At 39.6% G+C, this 9,737-nt stretch overlaps 1 protein-coding gene and 1 pseudogene across 1 annotated transcript in view; one reads left to right on the top strand and one right to left on the bottom strand.

Annotated features, from left to right (window-relative positions):
* The window catches only part of UTRN (utrophin), a 472,032-nt gene that overhangs the window by 155,032 nt on the left and 307,263 nt on the right, over nt 1-9,737 (top strand). Inside the window, exons 23-25 of the mRNA XM_023528331.1 lie at nt 5,371-5,484; nt 6,141-6,334; nt 7,448-7,517. Coding sequence (XP_023384099.1) covers nt 5,371-5,484; nt 6,141-6,334; nt 7,448-7,517 — 378 coding nt within the window. The remainder of the gene's footprint in view (nt 1-5,370; nt 5,485-6,140; nt 6,335-7,447; nt 7,518-9,737) is intronic.
* Nucleotides 9,135-9,249, bottom strand: LOC111737182 (annotated as a pseudogene).

Here is a 9,737-nt window from a genome sequence, read left to right as displayed (position 1 = left end):
CTTTGTCTACACGGCTGATTCCTTTTACAGAGATAGAGAGTTTGGACCTGCATATTTTTAGTCACAGTTCTTAAATACGTTCTTAAATTTCTCTTGTTTATCTATTCTTTGCCAAAGTCATCACCTCAACTCTTGTACTTAAGAATTATAATGTTAATTGGTGCTTTTAAAATTACCTCATGGAAGGTTTTCCCACTTCTTCCAGGCATAAAAACATTTAAAAGTATACATAAAAGCTAATTTTTTAATTGATTTTACTGACATGATTTTCTTATGTATTATGTGGATTAAATATTATAAAATCCTGAGGCTACTTATTTGCAGCAATAATATCTCTGGATTCAGAGGCTGCAGGATAGTTCCTATTATTTCCTTTTTGCTTTTCAAGATCTCCTGCAGTGTGGGCTAACTGCGGAATCATGAAACCCTCCTCAAAGACCACACAAATGTCTGTCTTATATTCACCACCACTCCTGCATCTTCAGACCCCTCCAGCAGCTCCTTCCTGCCGTGTGCAGACTCTCATGTAACCTCTTTCCCTGACAATCTCATTACCCTGAAAATCTGCCTGCTGCTTCCATGTCTTCCCCCTGGAATTCATTGTCCACACCGGTGCCAGAATTACACTTCTGGAAAGGATCTGGTTGTCTTTGCCATGGAAATGTTTTCCCAGACACCGTGTAGCTCCTGCCCTTTCCTCGTCCCAAAGCCCTGCTGCACCCTCCCCTGTGAACTGAGTTGGGTGGGAGTGACAGTGCAAGACCATGCTGGGTAATTGCCTTTCTCTGGAAATGTCACTTACTTGTTAGAAATTCACATTCTCCTCTTCTCTGCTTATGCTCATCATCCTTTAACAGTAAGCTGCTTCTGTAAGCAGCCTTCAGTCTTGCTGAGCACCACACCCACAGCTAATCTCCCGCACCCCCCTCCTTCTGCGTGGTTTTACACCTGCACAATAACCTGATCTCAGGCCAACCCTCTCTAGGCTCCCGGATCTCTTCCCCTAAGGCATATCCTCTTTTAGAATAGGAACCTTGTCTGGTGGACAGCAAGTAAGTAGATGTGACTGTAACCGCTTTGAAGGTACTTTCAAACACCTTATGGACAGGTACTTCTCTAGCGAGGTTAGGTCTATAAAATCTGAACGCCTGTTTCCCTGAACGGCAGGACACCGTGTAGACACACACCTTCCTGCTGTCACTGAATAGTTGAAGGCACACACTGCACAGACATGCTGCCCTCTGACCCGGAGTCAGGGAGGGCACGTGCTAGAGCTCTGAGAAATGTATAACCAGGTTTTGAAGTGACTTTGGAAATCGTTTTAGCATAAAAACACAATGGTAACTACTTTCTAAGAGTAATATTCAGTAATGGCTGATTTAAGCCTTTTCTAGGTAGCATATAAGTGATATAATTATCTCATAAAGGTTTTTATTTCCGCCCCCCCATTTTGAATACATTTTGCTTCACTAAAGAGAATATTGGCACATTCATTCGAAACCTTAAATTTAAGAACTCTGTTAGTTTCCGGTAAAGAAATGTGTAGCTACGTCATTGCTGGTCCTCCCTACTGAATGAGGTAACACTTTTTAAAGGGTGTTTTTGAGGTTAATGAATATTATAATACCAAACAAAATAGAAACCTTATTACCTTAAATTACTGTCTTAATTCTGGTTTCACAATTCTTTTTGCCGAAGTCGTGGATTAGAAATGGACTGCTTAAAAAGCTGTGGACATTCCAACAGATGAGGGAGGAACAAAATAAAATGCCAAGAATTTAGTCATAAAAAAAATCTCAGGAGGTAATTGTGTACCATGGTATCTTATTGTCTTCAATTTAGAGCTTCAAATTTCCTCTACCCTTAGCTCAGAGACCGGGCTGGGAGATGGGCTGTGACATTGTTTTAATGACCTCTCATTCCTTTTCTGTGACCCAACAGCAGGTGTTACCCATCCAAAATGCTTACAGAGTCAGTGCTTTTGAGCAGTAATTGGCTAATGTAGAATTGTGGCCCTTCTAAATAGAATATTTGATACTTCGGTTTTTCAAAATTATCATGTTAATCATTTTATATTTGTTTGAGACTTTATGAGTATAAACAGGAGTGGGAAATGGCTGCCTTGGATTAGAACTTATGGGTTATATTTTTTGCATGTGAAATAATGACCGACTTTTATTTTAGAAATTTACTAATAATTTTTCAAAGAACTGAGATCCTCCAAAGAAGATAGGACATTAGAAATTACTCAATCTAATATATATATTCATATATTCATATATTCATGTTAATATGTATTCATATATTCATTCTGCAAATAGATGGAGGTGGAGAAAAAAATTACTCATTGTACATTAGAAACTCCCAAGTTCCTCAGCTCAGTGACTTTTAAATGGACAAAGACACACTCTGCATGTGAGCATTTTCAATTTCATTGTGACCTCTTTGCTGTACTGTTGACTGAGAGATGAACCAAGACGTTTGGTATTTTTTTAAAGCACAGAAAACACTGCTACAAGTGGATGGAGACAGTATTTTCCTTCCAAGGAAAGGGGGATACAGAGGGTCAAGCAGAGCTCCCTGTCTCCTGCTCCCCAGTTGGTGGTTAGGATTGATCTTAGTGACCTAGTGACCCCTTCCCCATGGTGTAGCTGCAGGTGGGAATGTCCTGTGAATCTCCTGTCAGGCATTCCTACAGTGGGACCTTCCCTCATTTACTTGGCGTCCTCTGCTGAGCTGATTCAGCCAGGTCTAGTCAGAAATATCCTAAGCTGTAGCTCTTTCAAACAGTTATTTTTAAACAATTATTTTTAAACAGTTATATGATAGAACAAGCATTAATGTTGGCAGCAATTAAAAATATTTAGACGCTTATGCAAACATGGGCTCACTCTGGCTACTTAATTCCCGTGGAGTCTCTGATGGGAGTAAACACTAGAATTTGGAAGTGGTAACCCTTTTCTGGGGTTAATCTTGGTAATAAAGCACTTGGTTTTGTAGATCTTAGAAATAATAGCTACCATTTATTGCATGTCTGCTCTGTATCAGGCCCTGTCTAAACATTATCTCTGTTTTTCACAGTAACCAGGCAAAGTAGCTATTATTATTCCTGTTCTATGGATGAGGCTCAAAAAAGAGAAATTAGTTTCTCAAAGCCTCATGGCTGCTAAGGTGCTGAGCCTGGAATTCAGAACTTAGTTTTTCTTTTCATGGGGCGGCACAATGCCTTTCCTAGAACTCGCGTGGTCAGGATTACCTGTAGGATTTTTAGTGGCAGAAACAGCTTTGCAGATTCCTGTCTGTTCCTTTTGTTTTTGTTGGGGTGATCAGTTGCTCTACGTGGCTTGTCTGTTGCTTTCCTCTTTCTTTTTTCTTGTGTTGAAGTGTAAGAGAGAGAAGAAACAGTTGCTTGTGAATTGTGTGTGCTCACGTGGGTGTGTCTGAGAGACAGGAAGGAAGGAGGTTGATGCCGTAAAACTTCCTCTCATACTTTCGTATGCCAACGACTGGGATTGTTGAGCCCCTTGCTTCGACCTGGCTGACTGTGATTAAAACTTGCTTAGACTATAATGCTTCCATGTAAATGTCAAAAGTCATTGGCCCAGGAGACTATTAGTTTTCATATTTAAGACTAAGATTTAATGAATTACCCAGTTATACAGCAGTCATGCTGCCTTGGATTCTTAAAAAGTTCAGAACAGAGATTCACAGCACTAAAAATGGTGACAAATTAAATGGTCATTTAGAAAAAGTTCTTCACAAACTCTATAGATGTCTCATACTTTCTCTCTTTCTGCACTTTTGTCTTTTTTACATACCCCACCTCACCCTGCCCTGGCCATGTCTTACTAAGCAGTCTTCTGGGATGAGATTTTAGAATGCTGGAGCAAACACGAGGAAGAGATGCGTCACCGATTGAAATAATGCATAAGACAAAGAGCAGCATGGGCATGTGAGAATAGAGACAGGCAGGCTAAAGAACGAAGGGAAAGGATGCTTGAGGAAAGTGTACGGTGGGACTAAAAAGGCTTTCAAAACTGTTTGGAATAAGAGGGATGAGCACGTGCTTGCACAGGGTGGTAAACATTATCTCTGTGGAATTGTGGAGTTTTAGCTAACCATAATATTGTGAATAATATATGTATTATAATAATGTATCTGTTGTTATCTATTATAAAGACAAAAACCAAAAGGAACAATAAACAGCCCTACAATAAGGAAAATAAAACTTAATTTAAGATAGCATTTTATGAGCGTAATTCTTCGTATCTGAAATACCAGTTAGATTCCATTGTTGTCATTCATTCTAACGTTATAAGAATAAGAATTATAATAGTTCCGTGTAGCATATTGTAAGGACATTAAAAGCATCGATGTAGTTTCCAGAATGCGTTGATCGGAGTGGTGAGTGCAGTACCTGGATATCATGTCCTACAAGACATTATGAAAGGAATTAGGAAAGTTTAACCAATGGGAGACTAAAGGAAGGCATGGCGGCTGCCTTCAAATCTAAAGGTGTTTTCTGAACAAGATAGTTATTTCCATGCCTAGAGATGAAGGAGAAGCAAAGACTTGAAGAAGGTACAAGGAAACAAATTCAGCTTAATACAGGAGAAATTAACAAGTCAGGCTGACCGATGAGAGATTGAGAGGCCTTAGGAAGAAATGACTGTTACCTTACTCCAGTTTTGTAGATAAACTTGGACCTACTTATTTGTATTCGTTAAGGGCCAGTTCCAGTGTTACTGCCTCTCTGACGTCTCTTTCTCTCTGCCAGATGTTTCCTTTCTCATTTGTTTTTGACAGCCCCAGCACCATACACAGTAACCGGGTTATAGTGGGTGACTAGTGAAAGTTGGATGAAAGATGGAGCTGGACAGCAGACCGTCTTGGGTTCTCAGATAACAAGGCATCAAACAGCAGAACTAAAAACAACCTATTGCATTTCCTCTACTATGCTGTTTCTTTATTCCTGCTTTGAGTAGCTAACTCTAGGGGAAAATTTGTTCTAAATTATATGAGAACAAAAGATTTTTAGCCGATTTTACCTAGGAAAGCATTTATTTCCTGTGATTTGAATTTTTAATCATAGCTATCTCTCACATTTAAGCAAAATAGCTTGGTTCACTGGAGAGTGTTTTAGAATGTTTGGAATGATCACCAGAATATCGTCTTATGAGGATTTTTAGCCCATCATGAAGAAAATCTTTATTTTCAAGTTGGAAGATTTAAAAAAAGAAATAAAGTAAATGAAAATGATGCTATCAAAGTTTTGAAAAATTGTCTTCTTTCCAGTAGCAATAGATTTTGAGATGTAGTAGGTTGAATGTCACTGAGTAATATCCCCCTTTGTTATTGTGTTCGATTTAGGCTGATTCGAAAGTCATTGAAAAGTGGATGGATGGTGTGAAAGACTTCTTAATGAAAGAGCAAGCTGTCCAAGGAGACGCTGAAGCCCTGCAAAGGCAGCTTGACCAATGCTCAGTGAGTTCTGCTGATTTGGGGAATCTGCTATAATAAATAACATGTTCTTCTTTTCCTTTATTGTTGGCTACTGTTATTAACATTGTAAGAATATGATATGACAATAAAAGTAGATAAAATATCTTTCATCAAAAACCTTTTTTTTTTTACTTTATAGTTAATAAAAAATGACTGATTATTTATATTCTATTTTTGGCTATGGTTATAGAATTTTGGATAGAACGAGCAATTTTAGTTCATTAGGAATTGCTATTTTACATTACGACAGCAACCTCAGTGTCATACTTACCAATTGTATATTGCTCTTATTGTGACACATGGTGAGAATTTAGGAAAAACATATCTAACAAATGGAATTTGCCAGTAATACTACATGCAGTTTATATTTGGTGAAATCACCAGGCTTCTCTAAATTAATTAAAAGTGCTATTTCCTGCTGAGAGTCAAGCATTCCCAGTCTAATTTGGCAGATGGCTGTATGAAGCACCCAGGTGAAATGAACTTCTTAAGGCACAATACTCCTGAAGTAGGTAAAAGTTTTGATTTCCTAGCAGTCTGTTCTTATAACACACGTGGGGATAAAAGCAGACAAACTGTAATTATGGCATACACTTCTATGGGAATGAACTCAACGAGGGCTTATTTTATGTGTTTAGGAATTTGTTAATGAAATAGAAACAATTGAATCATCGCTGAAAGACATGAAAGAAATAGAGACCAACCTTCGAAGTTGTCCTGTTGCCGGAATCAAAACCCGTGTACAGACAAAACTAGCTGACTACCAAACCCAGCTGGAGAAACTTAGCAAGGAGGTAAGTTTTTCAACTTCACTGTTCGTGGTTCTTAAGAGGTAGATAGATTAAATTGATTAAATTGATTTTATAGCCCAATCACTTTGGAAAACAGTGGTCTAGAACAGGGGTCCCCACCCCCTGGGCCGTGGACCAGTACCGGTCTATGGCCTGTTAGGAACTGGGCCACACAGCAGGATGTGAGTGACAGGCAACGAGCGAAGCTTCATCTGTTTTCACAGCTGCTCCCCAGCGCTAGCATCACCGCCTCAGCTCCACCTCAGATCATCAGGCAGTAGATTCTCATAGGAGCACCGGTCATGGTGCCAAAAAGGTTGGGGACCGCTGGTCTAGAATAACTACAGCATGGGTGGCAGTTTGGGGTAAGAAATAGATAATTTTTTTTATACTAATTGTCCAGTTTGGCTCCTCAGTGGGAATGAGCCGGATGTGTTTAATAAAGAACAAGAAAGGCATTGTAGCTGGAATAGAGTGGAGAGAGGAATTAGTGGGTTGGAGAGGAGTTAATGGTAAGATTTCAGGTCAGAAAGCAGGTGGGGATGGATTGCATATGGCCTCGGAGGCAACAGCTTTGGACTTTATTTCAGGTATAATTTCACACAGAAAGCAGTTTGAGAGTTTTGAGCAGGGAAGTGACATGTGATAAATCTTTTACGATCACTCTGGATTCCATCTGGATAATTTGCTCTGGAAGGCAAGAACGAAAACGGGGAATCTACTTAAGAGGTTATTGCAGTCTTGGAGAGAGAGGATGGCTCCTTGGACCAGGAAGATGGTGGTGGAGGTCATGAGAAATGTTAGGTTTGTAAGTGGAGACGAGAGTCTAGTAATGGATCGGATGTGTGATACAAGAAAACAGTGCACAGTTGAGGACAGGGTAGGATTTTTCAAAATTTTCACTTTATGTGAATTGTGGTTCTATTTACTGAAATAGTAAAGACTCAAGGAGGAGAAGCTTTGGGGGCAGCAGGTGAAATGATTTCCATTCTGGGAGGATTCAGTTCGAGATCCTTGTTAGACGGTGAGGCCAGGAGGAGAAAGCTTTTCTCAGTGCCCGGGGCTGAGGACTGCCGAGGCCAGCCGGAACTGAGAAGCAAGCCTTAGATTTGATGACATGGGGGCTTTCGTAGGCCCTGAGAAAATGATTTCAGTGGAGCGGCGGGGAAGAACGTCACAGTGGAGAATGTTGAGCAGAGCATGGAAAATGAGAAACTGGGACAGGTATAACCACTGCAAGGAACTTCTCTATTCAAGGAAGCAGAGAGACGGGGTGGGTGAGGAGACATGGGCATCCGATGAGATGGTTTATAGGTATTAAGAGGTATTACAGGATATCTGCATACCAAAAAAGAAAGGCTTCACCTAGAAGGAGAAAATAATGATGCAGAAGAGACTGCGAGAAAATAATTTCTGAAGTGGAGCCTGTGCTGATTATGTGAGAGGGGATGAGCTTCACTCTCTAAGTGAAAGAGTCGAGTCAGGTGGTTTCTCCGTGGTAATGGAAGGGGAGGCAATTATGGGTCCAGTGCGAATATGATGTCGTTCTCTTCTGATGGCTTCTATTTGGTTAGTAAAACAATAGCGAGGTTACATACAGCCACAGTGAGTGAGGAAGGGGTGAAAAATGAGAGGAGAAAATGGGAAAGGCAGGAACACATCAGACAGTCCCTAGATAGTACCTGTCTCTTAACGCAATGTTTTTTGATTAATGTTTATATAGGAAAAGTATACGTTTTCATCTTTAAGTATTTTCTTTTCATCGTTCCCCCCTAAATACCTTATTTTGAATACATTTAAACTTAAATAAAAGGTGAAATAATGGTACAGGGAACAGCCCTGTACCCATTCCGAAATTGGCCAGTTGTTACTGTTTTTCTGTGTTTGATTTCTTGCTCTCTACCCTGCTCTCCTTACATACATACATATATACTGTTTGTTTTTTTTAGCTAAAAATGTACTTTCAACAGAAAATTGAAAATATAACACTTAACTCTCAAATACTTTAGCATGCTTCTCATCTGAATGAAGACACGCTTCCACAAAAAGCACCATACCATTATTACACTTCAGAAAGTATTTATAACATTATCTAATAATTGAGCCAAATTCAAATTTCTCTAAATGTGCTATGCTGTAATCTAATGACATGTGCTCGAATTGGGAGTTTGAGGAAGTAAATAGGGGAAATGGTTTGGAAGTGGAACTGAGGAGCAAGGAAAGTGATAGGTAGATGGACAGACAGACATAGATAAAAATATGTGTCTGTCTGTCTGTCTGTATGTATGTAACACACATGTAACACCATAGAATTAATCGTGAATTATTACTGATTCAGAGTATGGGAATAAATGCATGGGACATTTTTAAGTGTCTGCAGCAAGGAGGCAAAGGTGTTTTCTAATTATCTAGAGCTGTTTCAGTTTATTGTATTTCATTGAGTAGTAAAAAGGTTGAAGAAGTTTCAGACAAACATAATGCTACCAAATTTTTATTTTGCTAAGAAAGGACGATATATAAAACCCAATCAACCAACAGTCTATCTCAGCTATTATTTCCATGAAATCATGAATGAAAAACATTTTAATGCCAAAAAATATTTAGTATATAACTTAAGGATAATTAAGTATAATACTGAGCTTTGCTTTTTTGAAAGTTTGCTATAGTTTCTTTATTCTTCTCATTTCTCTATGGATCCATGAAAACGATATAACTAACCAGTGTCTAGAAACTACTAGTGAAGAGAATTTTCTGGAAGTTAGGCCCAAGGAATTTGTGTACATGTCTGTATTTGTATATGTATATTTTTATTTTTTATTTTTGTATTATTATTATTATTTATGCCTACAGCACCTGGTCTTCTTAGGTGGTCTCCCAACCAAGTACTAACCAGGCCAACCCTGCTTAACTTCCGAGATCAGACATTGGGCTCGTTCAGGGTGGCATGGCCGTAGACCATGGACCGTGGTTCCGCTGGGGCGCGAACCCAGGACCTTCTGTGTGTAAAGTGGATGTGCTAACCACTACACTATGGGACCATGTCCCATGTATTCGTACACGTATATTTTTAAAAAGCTGTCCAGGTTAAACCGCCGACCGTCCAGGCTTGAGAACCAGGGCTGAGTGTACTGCTGGCAGCAGGCTCCTACAGCACCACCTGGGGCAGTGAAATCAAAGCTTCTGTTTGGTTTCTGTCTATTTTTATGACTATAATCGTGATTGAAGAGCAGGGACAAGAAAGTCACTGAATATTGTCCTTTACTCTCGTGAGAGCCATCGTATCCCTAGACTGGCTTTTGGTCACTATCTACTTTGTAGCCAAGCAAGCCCTGGCAGGGTGACCACTACTGTGAGATTGAGTTTGAGCGGGACATTGAGTAGTGAACTAAGCATTGAGTGATCTCTGTGGGACGATATCTTCTCCTGTGGTAGAAGTCGGTTTAT

Source organism: Pteropus vampyrus, unplaced genomic scaffold, assembly GCF_000151845.1.
Source record: "Pteropus vampyrus isolate Shadow unplaced genomic scaffold, Pvam_2.0 Scaffold24, whole genome shotgun sequence".
NCBI classification, from domain to species: Eukaryota; Metazoa; Chordata; class Mammalia; order Chiroptera; family Pteropodidae; genus Pteropus; species Pteropus vampyrus.
Note: the sequence above shows the minus strand (reverse complement) of the source record. Positions and strands in the feature narration are given on the sequence as shown.